Source organism: Lynx canadensis, chromosome D2 (genome assembly GCF_007474595.2).
Source record: "Lynx canadensis isolate LIC74 chromosome D2, mLynCan4.pri.v2, whole genome shotgun sequence".
Classification (NCBI taxonomy): domain Eukaryota; kingdom Metazoa; phylum Chordata; class Mammalia; order Carnivora; family Felidae; genus Lynx; species Lynx canadensis.
This window is the reverse complement of record NC_044313.2, coordinates 1,090,394-1,110,234: the sequence shown is the minus strand read 5'-3', so window position 1 is coordinate 1,110,234 and position 19,841 is coordinate 1,090,394. Positions and strand designations below refer to the sequence as shown.

At 57.8% G+C, this 19,841-nt stretch overlaps 1 protein-coding gene across 1 annotated transcript in view; it reads left to right on the top strand.

Annotated features, from left to right (window-relative positions):
* Window positions 1-19,841, top strand: part of LRRC27 (leucine rich repeat containing 27) — a 35,250-nt gene that overhangs the window by 769 nt on the left and 14,640 nt on the right. The window contains exons 2-7 of the mRNA XM_032595224.1: window positions 1,948-2,078; window positions 6,217-6,275; window positions 11,746-11,898; window positions 13,823-14,129; window positions 14,976-15,143; window positions 18,200-18,398. Of these exons, the coding sequence (XP_032451115.1) occupies window positions 1,948-2,078; window positions 6,217-6,275; window positions 11,746-11,898; window positions 13,823-14,129; window positions 14,976-15,143; window positions 18,200-18,398 (1,017 nt within the window). The remainder of the gene's footprint in view (window positions 1-1,947; window positions 2,079-6,216; window positions 6,276-11,745; window positions 11,899-13,822; window positions 14,130-14,975; window positions 15,144-18,199; window positions 18,399-19,841) is intronic.

Here is a 19,841-nt window from a genome sequence, read left to right as displayed (position 1 = left end):
CTCCATCTGGAACGCGAGAGTGAGCATATTGCAAGACCTGGACCACAGTGTCCACAGCATGGTACACGCCAGACACGCTGCACCGTTGCGGTGTGGACTGACCTTTGGGAGTGCTTTTACAAAGCCGTAGGCCCTAATCGTAAGTGGCTGCTCGAGGACTAATTCCTCTGCTGCACGTGACACGCCCTGGTTTTGCTGCCCAGGCCGCCACCGGCCTTGCCGTCCCTCCCTGAGCACCCACCTCTTGGAGTGAATTCCTGGGTCGTCAGGGCTGCTGTGTGCCCTCTGCGCGGGCACACGCTCCCAGCTGGCAGTCCGGACCCTGATGGTGCCATGAGACCGTGTTACCTCTGTGCATAAAGGAAGAAGGAGACTGCTTTTCAAGCTTAATAAAGAAGCATCATAACTGCTTATGCCCTTCGGAAAACAGAGACGTGAATAGAGATGTTATCGCCATGGCAACCGATCACTGAGGGAGGCGGCCGCTCGGCGCCGTGGCCTTCGAGGGGTTATGGGTACACGTGCTGGCGAAACAGCCATCACCGGAGTCGCCGGGAGCACGTCCACCGCTTCCACGGCCACATGCGGTCCTGGAGCGCGGGAGGGCCCAGTTTCCCCGGGCCTCGCCGGCCCGGGAGGGAGGGTGGGCTCCTGGGGTGCGATCACCTGGCTGTTCCCTCAAGCCACTGTGGTTTTGGAGTCGGGCACTTAGAAGCAGCTTGCCCCGAGACAGCGGGCCTGGGGGGCTTGGAGCCCACGCTGCAGCCTCGCGTCGAGGTGCGCACACCCCTGCCAGAGTGACCGCCAGCCCGTGTCCCCGAGACCGCCCACGGCCAGCAGGGTAACTGCCCACGCCTTGCCTGGCGGGACAGTTTGCTTTCTGTGCGCTTGTAAAGCTCCTGTCGTGACCCGTGAAGGGGCTCGGAGGACGGCCTCGGAGGCAGAGTTGGGAGTGGGGACAGCGTGGCCCGAGGGGGTGGCTGGTGCTTCCCTAGCGCTCCCATGCACCCCGCACCGCTCGCTTAGCGTAGTCTGGCAGGTGGGTCCCCTGAGCCACTTCATAGGGGAGGATGCTGGAGCGCAGAGAGGTTTGGGAACTTGCTCAAAGTCACTCAGCTAATAAGGTTTTGAAATCTAGATTTGAACCCAGGAAGCGTGGCTTCCAGGCCGTTCTCGTGACTTTGCGCTCTGCTACCTGGGTAGGGAGGTGTGACCTACGACCTGTAACGGCCCCATCGAGGGGGTTCTTCTCCACCCACGATCGTGCTGTGCCCGACTGTGGGATTATGTGTGCCCACGTGACCCAACCAGAGTCCCCGCGGCACATGCCGTCTTCAGCCTTCCCTTCCTGCTCCTTCTGACGCCTGATGGAGACTTGATGGCGCTGGGCTGGCGCTTGGAGCCCTTGCTGAGGTGGTGGGGGCTGGGGTCGTGTTTGGGCGCCTGCCCGTCAGGGACCGCGCCGTGGAGAGCAGCGTGGCGCGCGTGTCTTTTAGTTTCCTTTAATTATCTGCTTGGGATGGGTCCCTGACCAGACTCCGCTCCTGCTGCCTGTCCACGGAGCAGAGGCCCGCGGGCTGCTGAGTGCCAGGGCGCGAGGGCGGGGGCAGTGACCGTGGAGCCTGAGAAGCGCTGAGCGTGGGGGCCCACGAAGGAGAAAAGGGGTTTAAAACTCGGGAAGTACGTTTGGTCTGAGGGGTGTTTGTAGCAAAAGCCCCGTGTGCGCGGTGGAGTCCCTGTCCGGCCCGCGAGGCGTGCGAGGGGTCCTGGTGCTTTTCTTTCCCTCTTGTCTGCTGTTTAAACTACGTAAGGATCGGTTAGTGTGAGTTTTCTTTCAATCTGGTGTGTGTGGTTGCAAAAGCTAGTGTTTGTTCTGGAGCTGCCTCGGCTAAGTCACGGCTCAAAACGTGCTTAGTTGACAGAACGTTCTCTTCTCTTCCCTGGAAGCAACTGCATCTTCAGAGAAACGCCCTCTGCGAGATTCCCGCAGACTTCTTCCAGTCGCTGCCAAACCTCGCGTGGCTGGACTTCCGCTACAACAGCATCAGAGCTCTTCCTTCTGGGATCGGGTCTCACAAGTGAGTTGCGCATTTCCAGACTTCAGGAACCATCACGTTTTCAGATGCCTGAGTGCCTGCTCTTTTGCCGCGTAGCTCGTACTCCTGGTTGAATTTTGGTTTCAGCTAGAAGCTTCTAACGCTATTTTTAAAGCCAGCTAGGAGATGCAACAAAGCACTTGACTGCAGTTATAATTTAGGGTAGGGGACGCTGGCAGCCACAGTGCCTTTGCTGGGCCATCCGTGAGGTTTTGGCAACACCTGGTTCCATCCCTGACTCTCCTCATGGGAAGCTGCCTGAAGGTCAGAAATAAGGCTGAGGAGCTACAGCCGGCCTCTGTGCTCCTGAGGCCTCGTGCATATCTTTTAGTTTCTGGTAAAGAACAAGAAATGCTTTCCGTTTGGAGAGTTGGAAACCCCACATTCCTGCGGCTCTGACTCCAGGGATTTCCTAGCACCCCCGCTTCTAGAACAAATGCCTCGCCTCCCTCCCTCCTCCTCACGTGGACTCTCCCCAGCAGCTAAGGGTCAGCTGGCACCAGCACTCCCCCGGGAGCCACGCTCTCTGGGAGTTCGGCCTACTGTCCTGACCCCGTCGCCTTTAGCACCCGCGTCTTTCCAGATCAGTGTTTCTTACCCGTTTGAAAGCCCGGTAACCCTTGTAGGCTGTCCTTTAATGCCAGCGCTTCCTGGGCAGAGGAGAGCACGTGCGTAGGCCCTGGGAGCGTGTGCCTGGTGGACGTGAGGGACGGCAGGGAGGCCAGAGAGGAACACAGGAGGCAGAAGGGGCAAGAAATGCCTTGAAAGAGGGTCAGCCCAGCTAGCAGGCCAGGGATGCAGTGTTGGATTTCATTTTGAAAGAGCTTGGGAATCACAGTGGGTTGGAATGGAGAGGGCTGCAGTTTGACTTGGCTTTGAGGTCACTCTGTAAGGGGGGGCGAGGGTGGTCGTGGAAGGCCAGTTAGGAGGCCACGCGGCCGTCCCCGCCAGAGGCGGCGGCCTGGGCCAGGCTGACAAGGCAGAGTGCCAGGTGGACTTGAGGGCCGGTGGGGGTTCAGGTTGCTTCAGGGCATGGGAGGAAGAGAGGTGTCCCAGGGCGACCCCCGGTTCTTATGTGAGTAATCACGTCCGCACACGGCCGTGGTGGCCCCTCCAGGCAGCAGAGCGGGAGGCTGTAAAGGCCCTTCACTTGCCTGGAGGGTGGCTCACTGCTTGCTGAAGTGTGTTGGAAGAAGTGAGCGTTTTGTCCGTGTAACAGTAAGAGAACATGTGTGAATCTTTTGTGCCTTTTCAGGCCCCACAAGGAAGCAGCTGACTTCTGATGACAAGCTGGGGTCTCCAGCAGGGGGCAGTCAGAGCCAGGAGCCGTCTTCCTGGAGCTCTGGGGTCGTCGGGGTCTGTGGGTGGTGCCGCTGGGCGCACAGAACCCTGTCCCTGGCTCCAGCCAGGGCGGTGTGACGGCGGCTGAGGGCCGCGCCCACCGCCCACCGTGTCCCTTCCAGCTGACGACCTCGTGAGTCTTCTGAGCTGGTGGTTAGGGCAGGTTGGGAAGCAAGGCTTTGTTCTTCCCAGGGTGACTCATCTTTTGTGTTGAGGATAATTTAGTGCTTTCTGCCCCTAGACTGTGGCATTAGCACAGTTGAGGAGAGGGTTTGCTCCTCAGAGTGTAAACAAACGGAAGCCTTTTCCCAAAGCGCTGCTCTTTCTTCTAAAATAAGCACACAGTTCTCCAATTTTGGAATTTGTTGGTTTGCCAGTCAAAGCCAGCTGCTTAATATCGTTTAAGATATAATTTTGCATGTGATTTATAGCCCATTATATCATTAAAATTAGATCAGCCTGCCGAAGAGCTGAAACATATTAATCAGAAGTGTTAAGTAATTACGGGCTTATTAAAAACCTTAAACTTTCCAAAAGGCCTAATGAAAGCAATGCCAGTACTAATGTTCTCCCCGCTCATTGTCCTGGATGTGTAAGCTTTGCTAGCAGAGAGAGAGAGAAATTTGTACGTCAGCGTACGCGCCTCCCCCGGCAAGCCACTGCGGTGTATGCGTTCCGTGGAGAATCTGTGAAACAGCCCGTGGACTGACAGTGCCTAGGGGTCAACATTTACAAATTTATTATTTAACGTGTGCACGAGAATATTCAAACCTGTCATTGCATAAGGCGGGAAGACGCTTCCTTGGTGAGTGGTTGGTTCCCGCGGTCTGCGCCCCCGTGAGCAGGCAGGTGGCGGGGACGTCCAGGGCACCGGCCGCCTGCTCACGGGGGCGCAGACGCGGGGTCTGTCCGTCGTGTGGGGAGCAGGCACTGCCCCGTTCTCGGGCCGTTTCTGTACCCCACGACTGGGGCTAAACCAACCCCCGGTGGTTGAAGTGATGGCGTTGACGTGACTCACTCTGCATACACTGAGAAAAGTTTGACCGATAACGTCTGTTCCTTTCAGACCTCACGTAAGTAAGGAAAACCAAGGGAGTAAATGGAAAGAAAGTCGTCTCACCCCTTGGCGATCTGATTTTCCTTTGGGGTTGCTGGTCCGGAACTTAAACTTCATTGGGCCGGAACGGGAGAACTCTCACTTGTGTGTCTGTGACGTTGCCTTTCCGCTTTCAAATCTTGGGGACGCTGACCAGTCGTGATGCTGGATTTTAATGGTTTCACCGTCCAAGGGGAGATAAGGCTTGAGATGGCCTCCCTCCACCCGCCGCGCGGATTCACACGCGGGGTCTGTAGGTGCGTTCGGCTGCTGGCCTCCTCTCTGGCGGGAGGGCCGAAGGCGCGGACGCAGGGTGGACGGCTCTCCAGCCCCGCGGTCACCCGGCTGCTTTCCTGGGGCCGCTGAGGGCTCGGCCACTCCCGGGCCCGCGATAGAGGAGGAGGCGGGTGGGGGCTTTTCTCCAGGCGGTTGTGAGGGCGACCCCGTCGTGGCCGGCGGCCGTCCCCGCACGGTCAGCAGCCCCGTGTGCCCGGGACACCGGCCGGCCGGCCGTGTGCTGCAGCGAAGGTGTGGAGATTGAATACTACGGCCGACTTGACAGTTCTCCAGACGTCTCTCGGCGAAGCCCGGGGTGACACGGATACAGGGGGGAGGGGTCCCGCCCTCTTCCCGGGTGCCCGTCCCCGAGCCTGGAACCATGAGCCGGGGTGTTTGTGGTCTTTTTATGCCAGATTTCAGCTGCTGGTCCCTAAAAAGTGAAGGAGAGAAAGAAATTGATCCCTAGTGTATGATGAGTCTTCAGAATTCCACGGGAGGGGCGCCGGGGTCAGTCAGCAGAGCGCCTGACCCGAGATTTCAGCTCAGGTCATGGTCTCACGGTTCGTGGTTTGGGCCCCACATTGGGCTCTGCGCTGACAGATTCTCTGTCTCCCTCTCTTAAAATAAATAAACCTTAAAAAAAAAAAAAAAAAAAAAAGAATGACTTGTATAAAACAAAAGAAGCACAGTATGGTAAAAGGGGGAAGACAGAATTTAAGGTGAAATACTCCTTTTTTCCCATCATTCAATCAGTAACTTTTTAGTATTGCTAAAAAGTGTTACTTTCTCGTGCTCCTTCTCTCCTCTCTCTCCATGGCTAGTTGGTGAGAGATTTTGCAGGGGTGTTAGGTGTTCCACGAAGGAAGGGGTCTGGAGCCCGGTGCAGGGAGAAATGCCCCGATGCCACGCTTCCTCGTCTGAGACTACGGATTCTCCCTCCCCAGCCGGACAGCGTGCCGCGCCGCAGCGGGCACCCGGCACTTCGAGCGGGGGGACTTGCTGGCGGAGCGCCTTAGGGTGCGAGGCCTCCTCACAGCACGCCTCAGGAGACGCGGGCAGGAGTCCCGTCCCCCTGCAGGGCGGCGGTGCCCTCGGTTCCGCGGCTGTCACAGCTCGGGGAGGGTCCCGCTGGCACTCGTGGGTAGAGACAAGGAGGCAGCTGGACGCCCCGCAGGACGGGCCGCCTGACGGAGAGTCGCCTGGCCCCAAATGTCAGTTCACTGACGGGGGAGCCTGGCCCATGCTGAGACGGGGCCACACGCGGGGCACGTCGTAAACGAGCGTGCCCACGCTGAAGCCGACTCCAGGGAGAGGAGGTAGAGGAGGAAATTTGACGGTGTCTTTTAGGGACGGTCATTTGATTTTCTGCTTTTTAAACTATGTATTTTTTGTTTTATTTTAAAGGCATTTGAAAACTTTGCTTTTAGAAAGAAATCCTATCAAAATGTTACCTGTGGAGCTGGGTAAGTATTCAAGCATTACCGTAAAAGCTGGCTGTGACATGCTGCCTTTTTGAGTTAGTGGAACCCGTAGTGGACGTATCAGGCGAGTCGCGGGGGCCAGCTGGCTACTATTTACAAGTTGCTTCCACTGTGTCCCTCGGGGCCCCAGACCCTGCGACTCCCAAGAGCTGTTATGCGGGAACCTGCGTTCTTCGTAGAAAGTGTGACGTGTAAACACGGGGGGAGAAAGAAGAAGGATGCGGCGCTTTGTAGCCAGCGCACAGCTCAGGAAAAGCTGGCGTCACAGCTGCAACTCCCGGGCCCGGTCCGGTCCGGTCCCCGCTGCACCCTGTCCCTCCCGGGGGGCCCGCGGGTCCGGACTCGCCCTCCCCTCGCTTTCCTGGAGGGCTCTGCCACTGACAGCTCTCAGACGATGTCTGTTTCAAGGACCCTCCTTTTGTGTTTTTTGCTTTCTGTTTTTTGTTTTTAACAGGAACTTTATTGTCACATCGGTTTCCAGGCAACACCCGATGCTCCTCCCAACAGGTGCCCTCCTCACTGCCCATCCCCTCCCAGGACCCTCCTTTTGAACTGTCTCTAAGTTGAATCCTCCGGTGATGAGCTGTCCTGGCGACTTGCAGTTTGGGCTCAGCACTGCGGTCTTGGGGTGGATGTGCAGGGACACGTACGGGGGCGGCGCCTTCACCTTTATTCACTTTCCTCGCTGTGAACGACGAGGAGGAGGAAGCAGAGGACCGTGTTCTCCTTTCCGCAGCTGACCTGTTTCGTCTCGTCTCATACTCCTGCCCTTTACCGTCTTTGTTTCTTTAGGTTTGACTTGCTGTTCTTTCTCTAACCTGTTGAGTTGGAGGCTTAGATCACTGGTTTTCCACCGTTCTTTTCCAACCTGTGCTGTGACAACTGTGATTTTTCCCCCGAGTGCTGCCGTGGCTGCTCCCACGAGCCCCCAGACGCGGCATCTCCGGGTGTTTTCCGACGTGGACCTTGTCAGGTGCTTACTGGCCGTTCAGGACGGACTAGTGTGGCCGCTGCCACCTTCTTCTGTCCACTCTTTACGTGACGTGTTTTTCCACTCTCTTGCTTCGAACCTCTCCGTGGCACGCAGCCTCTCCGTCGCGTGGCCGGTAGGCAGTATGTAGCGGGGTCTTGCTCTTTCGTCCAGTCAGCCTATCTCTGCCTTTTAATGGAGGTGGTTAGACTGGTTAATTTAATATAATCACTGACATGAACGGATTTAGGGCTGTCCTTTTACTCTTTGCTGTTTGTCTCCATGCTTTTTTTCTGTTCCAATAACTGCATGTTGATTGGGTATTACTTAGACTTCTCTTCTAACTTGTATGTTGACTTTTTAGTTATTCTTCTTAACATGCCTTTGCCGTCTCACGGTTGCTGTCGGGGTTACACCACGCATGCTTCGAGCTAGCGCTGTCCTGTGTCACCACCTGATGTCACCACCTGATAGCCATACCGGTATAGCTCTCTCCGGTCCTCCTTATACTCAGCCTGTCCTACAGATGAGGTCTACCTATGTTATAAACCTGCAACACAGACTTACAGTTTTGGCTTTCAGCAGTCACGTATTTTTAGAGAAACTAAGAGAAAAAAGTGTTTTATATTTGCTTAACGTGTAGCATTCCAGGTAGACATCTCTTCACTCTTTCCTGAAGATACAGCTGGTATCCTTTTCCTTCAGCCTGAAGAACTTCTCTTCAGATTTCTTAAAATCATTCTGTTGGCAGACTTTTAGTTGTTATGTTTCTGGAAATGTCTTCATTTTGCCTTAGTTCTTTTTTGATGTAAATAATTTTTTTTAAGTTTATTTATTTTGAGAGAGAGGGAGCATGGGGGAGGGGCACACAGAGGGAAAGACAGAGAATCCCAAGCAGGCTGTGCACCGTCAGCACAGAGCCCAACGCGGGACTCGAACCCATAAACCGTGAGATCATGACCTGAGCCAAAATCAAGAGTCAGTTAACAGACTGAGCCACCCAGGCACCCCTTGCCTTGATTCTCAAAGGATATTGTTGATTAAAAATAGGGGTTGAATTTGTTTCATCCAGGACTTAAGAGAAGTTCCACTGCCCCCAGGCCTCTGAGGTCACTCACTCTTCGTCCTCCTTTATGAACTGTGTCCATTGGCCTTGGTTACTTTCAAGATTTCTCTGTATCTTTGCTTTTCAGTGCTTTGACTCTGAGGTCCTGTGGTTTTCTTTATATTTTTCCTACTAGGCGTTTGTTGAACTTATCCAGTTTTGAAATTCGCATCTTTTTGCCAAATTTGAGAAAGATTTTGGTCATTAACTCTCCAAATATTTTTCTGTTCCTGTCTCTACTTATTTGTCCAACCTTTTGTTATTGTCCTGCAGATTACTGAGCTTCTGTACATTTTAAAAAGGTCATCTTTCTGCTCTTCAGAGAAGATAGATCGGTCTCTTCAAGTTCATGCATCTTTTTCTGTCATCTCTAACTGGCTGTGAAAACCGTCTAGTAATTTTTTTTCAGACACTGTGCTTTCAGTCCTTGGATTTTCATATTAAAAAAATAGTTTCTATTTTTCTGTGCAGAGTTCTTTTTTTTCATTTAGTATAAACAAATTTTTCCTTTAATAACTTTTTGGATTGTATCTTGGACGTGGTGGTAGATACACTGTGGAGATTCTGGGTTCTGTTATCTTCCTCTTTAGAGTCCTGGTTTTTAAAAATAGGTAAGTTGAGGGGCACCTGGGTGGCTCAGTCGGTTAAGTGTCCAACTCTTGGTTTCGGCTCAGGTCATGATCTCACGGTTTCATGAGTTCGAGCCCCACATCGGGCTCCAAGCTGACGGTGCGGAGCCTGCTTGGGATTCTCTGTCTCCCTCTCTCTGCCCCTCCCCCATCTGCACTGTCTCTGCCTCTCTCAAAATAAATAAATAAACTTAAAGAAAATTTTTTTTAAATAGCTAAGTTGAGAGAACCCGGACTCCCGACTGTCTCTCTGGCATCGGGCAGCAGGTGCGGCCGTGCTGTGTGCGGGAAGTTCAGGACCGTGCCAGGGATTTGCACGTGGGCCGTCTGCACGGCGATGTAGGGCCCCCCTTGGCGGTCCTCTTCTGTCCGGGGTGCGCCCCTTCGCTTTCTGGCTGGTGCAGTGGCTCTGCGGTCTGTCCTCTGGCGCTACAAGGTCACATAGGTTTCTGTCTGTTACAGCTGCCCCGCGTGGGGCCCTCTGGGGCCTTCCGTCAGGCAGAAAGCCACACAGATGGTACAGGCGTTTGTGTCTTTCTCTTCTGGAAGCTGTCATTCCCCCTCTAGTTTCTGCCTGCGTTTCATTTCTGGCTTGCCCACGGGTGGTGTATATTCTGCCCGGTTTCTGCAGACTGGTTATCTGCAGGGAGTTGATCAGATTGGAGCTACGCCAACATTGCGGGAAGCAGAGTTTTCACCGTACTGTTTGTAGCATCACTTAGTGGTTCTCTAGACACTGTGCCGTCCATCCTTGACCGATGACCGTCGGCTGAAGTCAGACTTTCACCACTTTTAGTTCCATTGCCTCCTTCCTGCCTTTTGTGCTGTTTTTCATAGATTTTGCTTTTACGTCTTGTTATAAATCCCACAAACGCATCTTAAACTGTCAGTATTTATTTATATTTTCTTACATGTTTAACCTTCGTTTCTCAAGTTGCCTGCTTTCACCCGGGATGACCGTCGTGGCCTGAAGATCTCCCTTTAGTATTACCGTTTCCTCTTTGGTAATGAATTCTTCAAGTTTGGTTTTCTAAAAAGTCATCTTTATTTTCCATCCTATTTGGAGGCTGTGTGGCTGAGTAGAGAAGCCAGGTTTCAGAGATGTGTTCACTGCTTTGAAAATGTCTTTATCGTCTTCTGGCTTCTAACTTCTGCTGAAAAGCCAGCTGTCAGTCTTACTGTTTTTCCTTTAAAACCGATCAATCTTTTTTTGTCTGGCTGCTTAAAACTCCTCTCTTTGTGTTTGATTTTCAGCAGTTTACCTGCGGTGTGCCTGGGCGCATCTCTCTTTGCACCCGCTTTATTTGGGGCTCACCGAGCTTCTGGAACCTTTAGTGGGGTCTTTGATCAGAGCTGGACAACCCCTGGCTATTGACATTCTTTCTGCAGACCTTGCTTCCTTCTCATCCTGTCTTCTCTCCTCCCGGGCCGCCCTTGGGTGGGTGTCGGCATCTCCACTCTGTCCTGCGGGCCTCGAGTCTGCCCTTCTTTTCCCGTCCCCTCTCGTCTCTGCTCCAGATCCTGCTGCTTTGTGTTCGCTGGCCTTGCGGCTCACGGGTTCTGTCCTCTGCTGCTGTACTCTCTCCCTCCGTCCAGGGGCGGTCAGCTGGCCTTGAAACCGTGCGAACGGCGGGGGAGACGTGGAGTCCCTGAGCCGGGTCACCGACTGCCGCCGGGCAGCTCGGGCGATCCGACGGCTGCCTCTCGCCCGTGTTCCCGCAGGGCCGTCTGGGTGGGCTCAGGGCGCTTGACCCACAGGCGTCTTCTGTCAGCACGCTAGCGTGCCGTTCACTGGGCTCTGGCCTCCACTGTTTGACCCGGAAGTTAGTCCTGTGCCCGTGTGTGTGATGGTTTGTTGCTCCCTTGTGCTTTTCAAGCTCGTTTCTCTGCGTCTTCGGTGACTCTGATGTTTCCAGGCGTGACTGCCTTTGGCGGTCACCTACTTGGGGTGAACTTCCGGACAGTACCCTGGCGTCTGTCAGCGAGCGGGGGGCGCGTGCGCCGTGGTTTCCTCAGAGAGCGTGCCGGGCCCCGCTCGGGTCCTCCGTGGCTCTCGTTCCGGGCGTGTGCACCAGCGTACGTGAGGCCGTCCCGCGGGCCTCCGGAGTTCTCCCCATCTCATGGCGTTTCTCTCCCATCATCAAGCTCACTTGTGTCCTCTGCCGTCTCGTGTCTGCTGCCGGGTCCCTCTAGAGAACTTTCCACCCCGGTCTTTGCAATTTCAACTCGAGAACTGCTAGCTGGTTCTTTTTTTATAATTTCTGGTTCTGTCGACATTTCATCCCTGTTGAGTCATTTTACCATATTTTTCTGTAATTATTTAAACGTGGTTTCCTTCGTGGCTTTGAACATATTTGTGACTGCTTGGAATTTTTTGTTCGCTAAATCCAACATCTGAGCTGCTTGGGGACAGTTTCTAGTGACGCTTGTTTCCTGAGTATGGGTCACGTTGTCCTCCCCGAGGTTTTGTTGCGTTTCAGATGATACAGCGATTTCGTATTCTGGTTTTTGCCTCAGGGCTGTTACCGTCTCTTCTATTCGCTCTATTTCATTTATTTCCTTTTGCGACTCGCCTGGTCTTCACCTGTGCGATCTGCCTCCGCTGCAGAGTTGTTTGGTTTTTTTTTGCAGCAAAGCTCAGACATCTGTCGTGTCATTTTACCCCGAATTCCCAATAGGATTTTTAATCTTTCCTCCTTGTTTCATTCCGTGGAGCAGTGTGTGAAGGTGTGGTTTCCTCTCTCACAGGGAACGTGACCACACTGAGAGCCTTGAACCTGAGACACTGCCCCCTGGAGTTCCCCGCCCCCCTCGTCGTGCAGAAGGGACTGGGTGCCATCCTGGCCTTCCTGCAGGCCTGCGCCATGCGGCGGCCTCCTCCCCGAGGGTCAGCTTCTCCAGGTTGGTGGGACCGTCACTGCACCAAACTGCATTAGAACTGAAGTCGCTGCTTGTTAAAACCAGGACCCGGGGAGTCTGTCTCCTCAGTGGCGTCACGGGGAGCACGCTGGGCCTCGCGTGGCCTCTGCTGGACTCACACCGCGATCGGGGGTCCGCGCCGGCCTGTCGGAGCTGTGTCTTTCCTCGGTTCTGTGTTCATGGGTCTGCGCTCTCCGCGCCCCTTGCAGAGCCCGTCTAGGGTGGGATCTGGTAAAAGTTCACTGGGTAAATCGCATGAAACTCCTCGCCAGCGAGCCTCACCAGGTACCTGCTTCAGGAAATTCCCTCGGCCCCTCCGACAACTGTTTCACAACAGGAGCAGTAACACGCCCTTACTCGTGGGCAGGGGGCCGTGGCCTTGCCACTTTTTGGGCGCACGCCCACTCAACATTTGATCCTGTGTTTTCAGCGTGCGGCCCATCCAGCCAGGCGTTCTCACGAGATAATCTAACCGGGAAGGAGCACTGTGGCTCCACTCAGACAAAGTAGACGTAAAAGAGAATTGTAATTGAATGCTCACGAAAAAAGTGAGTGCTCTGAAAATTTACTTCAGAGCACCGAAACCTTTACTGCTTAAACACAGCTCCTAGATTAAGAAAACGCCTGGACTTGAAGTAGCCATGATAGTTGCACACGTGATAAAGTCAGAGTGTGTGAATTACTGAGTCCGTCTCAGTAAACATAAGGAATGGCCAAAGTAATTAGGAAGTGCTGATCTTTTTCCCAAATCCAAACAAATGACCCCAGAACGTGTCGTTGTAAACACCGATTGTATTTGCAAAGTGTCTTAGTCAACAGCAGTTCCCGAGTCAGGATTCAAGGGCCAGTAACTGATTCGAGAGACGACCCAGGCGGCAGCATGGAGGCTGAAGCAGGGGACGTGGGGAGGGGGAGGAGGCCAACAGAGGCGGGAAGCCCCCACTGGGCCTCAGCAGTCACAGCCCCTCGGGTGCTGCCCCCACGGACCGGGTCAGGACCTGGGTCTCACAAGGCCTCAGCAGTCACAGGGTCCCCGCTTGGACACAGGCCCAGGGGTTACTGCACAGCAGAGTGGGGGAGTAGGGCACACGGGCCCCAGACCAGCAATGCCTCGCCGAACGGAGGGGCGCACAGTCCCCAGCCCTGCACGCTGGCCCTCGTGGGCTGGAGGAAACAGCCAGGCGCAGATGTGCGGGTGCTGGTAGGAGGTGAGTCTGGCAAACCCCGGGATGGCGAGGGCCCAGGGCACGAGGAGGGCGCCCACAGCTCCGTGCCTCTGCCTCGTCTCCTGCCTGCCTGCCGCCGCAAACCGCGAACACCCTGGTTTCCCAAAGAGTATACTGGCTTCGTCTCTTAACGACGGATCAGAATCCAGGGTCATTTCTCAGAAGGGGTGGCCAGATGCGAAGTGTCTGTATTCCGACTTTGAACCTAAAGCCAAAAAGTAGTCTGTGTCAGCTCGGCCTGGGACCCCACTCTGCCTTGGTGGGGGCGGGGGCAGGAGGTGGGGGCTGCTCGTCCACGAGGGGACAGGGGAGCGTGATCCCGAAGGCAAGAGTGTTCCTGGCGAGCTTCCTTTCAAGTAACTTGCCTGGAGAGGACAGTGTTTAGGGTCGACAGCGATCTTGCCAAGCATACACAGTAGGCACCTGGGCCAAGAATTAATTAGAAATAAAGCTATTACAAGATCTGGGCTGGCGGAACAGAAAAGTGTGCTTTATCTGTATAAATAGACGTGGAGTGGAGGGGCCGGAGGGTGGAGGGAGCCGGTCACCAGGGTCGTGCGGCCCCCGGGGGGCCGTGTAGAGGTGCAGCCGGCCAACAGCACTGTGTCTGCCGGTGACTTGACCGGCTGCCGCGACGCACCCAACGGAGCCCCCACCTCCCCCGTTGTGTTTGTCTGCAGAGCGTGTGGCCGACAAAGACGCTGTTAATTCTCAGGATCGGAGGGGGAGGTTAAAAGAAAAGGCAGACTTTCTCCCTCCTGTTGAAAAGCTAGACCTGAGTGAGCTGGGCAAGTCCACTGCCTCCCCAGAAGACTGGCCGGGCGAGGAGGAAATCAGGCGCTTTTGGAGGCTGAGGCAGGAGATTGTCGAGAAGCAGCGGGAGGAAGTGCTTGCAAAGCAGCTCTTACCGGCAGAGTTACCTGCAAACCTCAAGGCGGCTCTGAACACGAAGGAGAAAGAACATTCCGGCTCCAGACACGCTCTCAGGTAAAATTTAAAAGCCGGGGTGTATTTTCTTGATCTTGCCAACATTGTAATACCATTTTTCGTGATCTTTTAAAACGTCAGGTAGATGTCTGTGCCCCGTCGGCATTTGTCATGTGGTGGACGCTTGCCTGGTTTGGGGTTACAGTTACCCAGAAACTCAGACCCTGTGCGTGTGCGTGCGCGTGCGCATATAGCTCATACACTCACACGAGGGGGCGGTACCATTCCAGGGGGACAGAAATCGGCCCCTGGGGAGCACAGAATCCCAGCGGTTACTGTGGTTTGTGGCGCTGCGCGGCACAGCCCCCACGGACGGCAGGGACGCGTGTCCAGTGGTCCGCGGTGTCTGTGGCCCCGCTCCGTGGGGGGGCCGTTAGGAAAAGTAAGTCTGAAAGGCTGGGGTCCGGCCGATGGAAAACTTCCTTCCCCGTGAAAGGTGTTCGGGGGCTCATCGTGCCATTCTTCCTCCTGTCCTGAGGTTTGAAAACTCTCGGGAGAAAACCAAAGTGTTGTCGACCGATTCCAACCTGGGAGGCGCTGGAGGTGGGCAGTGTGGGTGTCCAGCTGCAGCCAGCTCAGCACTGAGTCCCCGGGGCCTGACCCCCACCCCCGCCCTCCCTCAGTTCCCCCGTCTCCTTATGAACAAGGAGGAGGCCGTCCTCTCTGCGACTGCGCTTGTCTTTCCGGTTCCCAGCCACCCAGAGCCTTCCGAGGCAGGAGCCCCGGGTTGCCGGGCCCTGGGAGCGGCCGGGCCTCGGGCTTCCGTGGGCTTCCGTGGGCGCCCGTGGGCGTTCCCCATCGGCCCCCACGGGCCTTGCTCGGACGTGTTGCGTGTTTGTGTTCTAGCGCGTGCCGTCCGCGGGGGAGTGTTCACCGCGGGGTCTGTGACGGTAGAAGGAAGATGTCCTCCCTCAGGAGCGTCCTGCCGGCCCTGGCGCCACGGCAGCGAGCGGGGCTTCCCGCCAGGAGAGCGGAGGACAGCGGGGCCTTGGCCCCCAGGGAGCAGCGCGTAAGGTGAGTGATCTGGCGGGGCCTGCCTCTCTCTGGGGAAGGCTCTGCTCTTGCCTCTGGGGTGCTCTGCTGGCTGGCTCCCTCGGGCGGGCGGCTGTGGGCACAGGCCTGGGGGGGGGGGGTCGTTGCTCTGCGTCGGCTCCACCCAGCGTCTTCTCAGATTCCTTGTTCTTTCTTAATCCCCTCCTGCCCTCCTCCCGATCACCTGGCTCCCGGGGCTCTTCTAAGGAAGGTTGTGCATTGAAGCCTTGCTCCCCGGAGCCTGGGGGGCTCAGTCAGTTGAGCCTCGACTCTCGGTTTTGGCTCAGGTCATGTTACGGGGTCGTGGATCGAGCCCCAGCCCGGTCAGGCTCTGTGCCGAGCCTAGAGCCCGCCTGAGGCCCTCCCCCTCCCCCTGCCCCTCCCCCACTCACACACGGGCCCGTTTTCGCTCGCTCTCTCTAGCTCTAAAGAATAAAGTTGAAAATTAAAAAAAGGATGCAGTCGGGGCGCCCGGGTGGCTCAGTCGGTTGAGCGTCCGACTTCGGCTCAGGTCATGATCTCCCAGTTCGTGGGTTCGAGCCCCGCATCGGGCTCTGTGCTACCGCTGGCTCAGAGCCTGGAGCCTGCTTCGGATTCTGTGTCTCCTCTCTCTGCCCCTCCCCCGCTCACGCTTTGTCTCACTCTGTTTCTCAAAAATAAATAAATGTAAAAAAAAAAAAAAAAAAAAGAAGCACCCACCGATACAGTTCCCTCTTGCCCCTGCCTGGGTGGCTGTGTGCTGCCTGCAGCTGCGGTCAGCCTCGCGGGGGACCGGGCCGGGGCCTGTCCTCACCGGCTCCTCTGTCCTCCAGCTCCGCCGGCCGCCCGTCTCCACTGCGCTCTGGGCCCCAGGAGGCCGTCCAGCATGGACTGCGTCCACGGCACCCCAGTGCCCCTCACCTCCTGGCTGGGTTTGGCCAATGGGGGGGCCTCAGCAGGAGATCGGAGAGGAGGCGGAGAGGGAGGGCGGGGTCCTGCTTCCCCCTGCACCTCCCTGTAAGTGCCGCCTGGGTCCTGGCAGCCTCTCCGTCCCTCCTCCCCGGGGCTTGGGGTCACAGGGCTCCTGCTCTGTCCCTGGGGCCGCCTGCCACACCCCGTGTGAATAGACCCTCCTCAGTGTCCCCACACGAGTGCGTTTACTCTGGGGACTCTGATGGGACAGACTGCCCGGGAACAGTGTGGCAGGGGTGCACCCGTGTCCTCCCCGCGCCGGACATGCTGACGGGGCCCGACCCTTCCTGTGGAAGGAGGGAGGTGTCCGGCCCTCAGAACTGGTCAGGACTCGCCATGTTCCACCCCCCGCGCTGTCGTCCTGATGACGGACGTGCGGCTGATGCCTGGAGTCCCGGCTCCAGGGCACGTTCACAGTGGTCATCAGCCACATGCCAGGCAGGCCCCCGGCTGGAGCTCAGGCCGCCCCCCGGGTCCCCCAGAGAGTCCTCCGGCTGGAGTCCCGGATCTGCTGCTTCGCCACCAGCTCCAGGTGTGGGTGGGCCAAGCACAGGTGGCTTTGCAGGACGGTTCTGCCGGCCCTTCTGGAGCAAACGCACTGGCATGACCGTGACCGCTGGGGCGCCTCTCACGGTGCTGCAGCAGGGTCCCCCTCCCCACCTCCCTCCAGGCTCCTTTCTTTATGGTGTTTTGTGACACCCGCCCAACCCGCCCTTCTGGACCCCCTCATCCCTCGCTCTGCCCTGTGTCAGTGCGAGTCCTACGATCTGGACAGCGTGCAGGGAGGTGGCACTTGGGGTGGCTGTGGTCACCGTGGCGTGTGGCCGGGAGGACGTGTGCTTCCTGCCACGAGGTTGGGCTCGAGCGGCGCCCAGGATGCTGCACAGCTCTGTGGGAGGAGATTCTTGAATACCAAGGGCAAGCGAGCGCTGTCTTCTTGGTTTCTCTGCCTCGGGCCTGCGCTGGCGTTCTGTGGTCCCTTGGTGACAGCGTGCAGAGTCCCGTCCTGTGGCGTAGACTCAGCACAGCCCCGTGGACCCCCGTCACGCCACCTGGTTATCTGCGCACATGCAAGCCCTCGGAGCGTCCCCCCGTGCCTCTCCGGGAGTGGGTAAGGGGTAGTGGACGCCCGGGTGGAGCCCCTGTCGAGGGGCACGGCAGGGGCCAGGTCGTGGAAGGTCACAGCTCCATTTGCGGAGACGAGTGGTGGAGCCTGGCTCAGCTGGGGGAGGGGGCTCAGGAACCTCCTGGGAGCGGCGGAGGCAGGAAGCAGCCTCGCGGGGGCGTGGGGCTGGGGAGAGAGCTTCCAGACTCCAGAATGCGAGCTGGCTGGAGCCCAGGGCCAGGTGAGGATTTGCTGGGACCCCACCCCATCCCGGGAGCCGCAACCACGGCCAAAGCAGGGGCTGGTCTTTCCGTTTAGTTCAGAAATTCCACACGCATCCGGTGCGGCAGCCCCACCTCCGCGGGGCAGGCAGTGAGTCCAGTGGATACCGTTGGAAGGTCACCGCGCAGGGGCAGCGAGGTCACCGCGCAGGGCCAAGCTGTGCCGGCGGCGTGGAGGCTCCCTGGTGGAGGGGATTGGGGACGGACAGAAGAAGCTCAGCCGTAGAAGTGAAACTCGGGGCGCCTGGGTGGCTCAGGCAGTTGAGCGTCCAACTCTTGGTTTCAGCTCAGGTCTTGATCCCGGGGTCGTGGGATCCAGCCTCCCCCCCCCCCCCCCCCGTCAGCTTCTGCACCGAGCATGGAGCCTGCTTGCGATTCTCCCTCTCCCCCACCCCCTCTCTAAAAAAAGGAAGAGAGAGCGAGAGAGGAAGGAAGGAACTCAGGTGTCATGGGGACCGTGAAGGCCTCTGATTCCTGAGCTCAGCCAGAGCCCACATCTTCCCTGGGGACAGGGTCCTGCTGCTCGGCCCCGGGGGCTGGGGGGGAGGGGGCCGTGTTGTCCCCTCACACGGAGCTGGCGCCGTGGGACAGGAGCAGACGGGCGCCTCCCGTCTGGGTGGAGGGACGGGAAAGGGTTTGGGGGGAAACTGTGCCGGGGCTGCTTCTGGCCCCACGGCTAACGTGCCGCGTGTCCTCCCCAGAGACGAAGGAGCGCCGCGGGAGTGGCGGGAGCGAGCCCGGACCCGGAGGACAGCGGAGGCGGCCCTGGGCAAGCCCCTGCCTCCCCAGAGGAGTCTGGTACAAGGACGCCAGCGGGAGGGGTCTCATCCCGTCCGGGGGCCACGGTGCCCGCTGCAGAGGTGGAGCCTGCGGCCCGCTGACAGACCTATTTCCTCTCATGTGAGGAGCCAGGACTGGGGGTGGGGGGCGCGGGGGAGGGGCGGGGGGGGGGAACCAGACGCTCCACGCCAGGCTGGGCGCCGGGCCCGCTCTCCGCCCACGGGAGGCTCGTGTCTGGCCGGCCGGCCGCCAGCGCTGTCCCAACGGGAACGTCTGTGCCCAGTCCTGCTGCCACCTCACGTTCCTTGTGAGGCCTCTGTCCTTTCAAGCAGAGCAACCGTCACCTGAAGAGAAACGACACACGGAGCCCTTTTATCCAAGTGCGGGGTCTGGTAGGATGCCCACAGTCCCGATGCCGGTGCCCACGGGGCTGGCCCCTGGGTCCTCGGAGCGCCAGGTGGAGCCGGGACTGTGACCGCGGCCCTTCACACGGGGCGTGTTTGCTCGTGCCTGTACTTCTCACTAAGGAGACCTGGCCGGGGGGACAGGAGAGCGGGTGGCTCTCAGACCTTCTAGGCCCTGAGACACCTGACTTCCCCGCAGACACTTAGAGTGTTCCTTTGCCGTTAGAGCCACATCAGAGCCACAGCAACTTGGGAGAAAGCGGTGCCTCCCGCCTCCTCTCGCCGTGTGGCCTCCCCGGGCGGGCTGCCCTCCGCTCCCTGCCCGGCACGCACGCCTGCCTGCGTCATAGGCGACGTGCTACGTCCTCCCATCCCGTCTTCTCTGTCACCACCCGCGTTTTTGCACAACACGTAAGCATCCAAGATTCGTGTGCCGTCGCTTCAGGAACAGGGCGACTTGCACACTTACACCTTCTCGAGGAAGCCGTCCGAGCTCGATCACAGCAGCCCAGTGGAAACAACTGGCATGCCAGGAGATGGGTGGCTGTAAGTTGTATCCCAAGTTCGGGGTCACCCCGTGGCCACGGAAAAGGGTGAGCTAGCATGATACCCCACTGACACGAGGGTCTCGAAGGCGTTCTAGCACAGCACGAGCTGAGACCCCGTGTGAGACTCACGCTGGCCTGTGAGACCGCGGCCTGACGAGAAATACCATGTGCTTTGCCCCCACAGACCTGCGAAACCCCATGGGGGCGGGGGTGACGGGCGCGTCTTATTACCGTAGGGAGCGCTGGGAGCCTGCCTCAGCTGATGCTGACGGGTGACTCAGGGTGGGGCCTCGTCACGTGGCTGGTCCCCAGAAAGACCGCCTGAGCGCGGCCTGCAGCTTTCAGCCCCATCCCAACGGCCCCGCAGGTGCGGGAGGGTGGCGCCCAGAGAGGATGTGCAGCTCCTCACGCTTCCCCACGCCTGTCCGGTGCGCCCCCACCCTTTCCTGTGAGCCCCCTGCCTGTCCCATGCACCCCCCCGCCTGTCCCGTGTGCCCCCCCCACCTGTCCCATGTGCCCCCCCACCTGTCCCAAGCGGCCCCCCCTTCCTGTCCCTTGAGGTCCCCCCACCGCCTGTCCCGGGCGACCTTCTTCCGCCTGTCCCGTGCGCC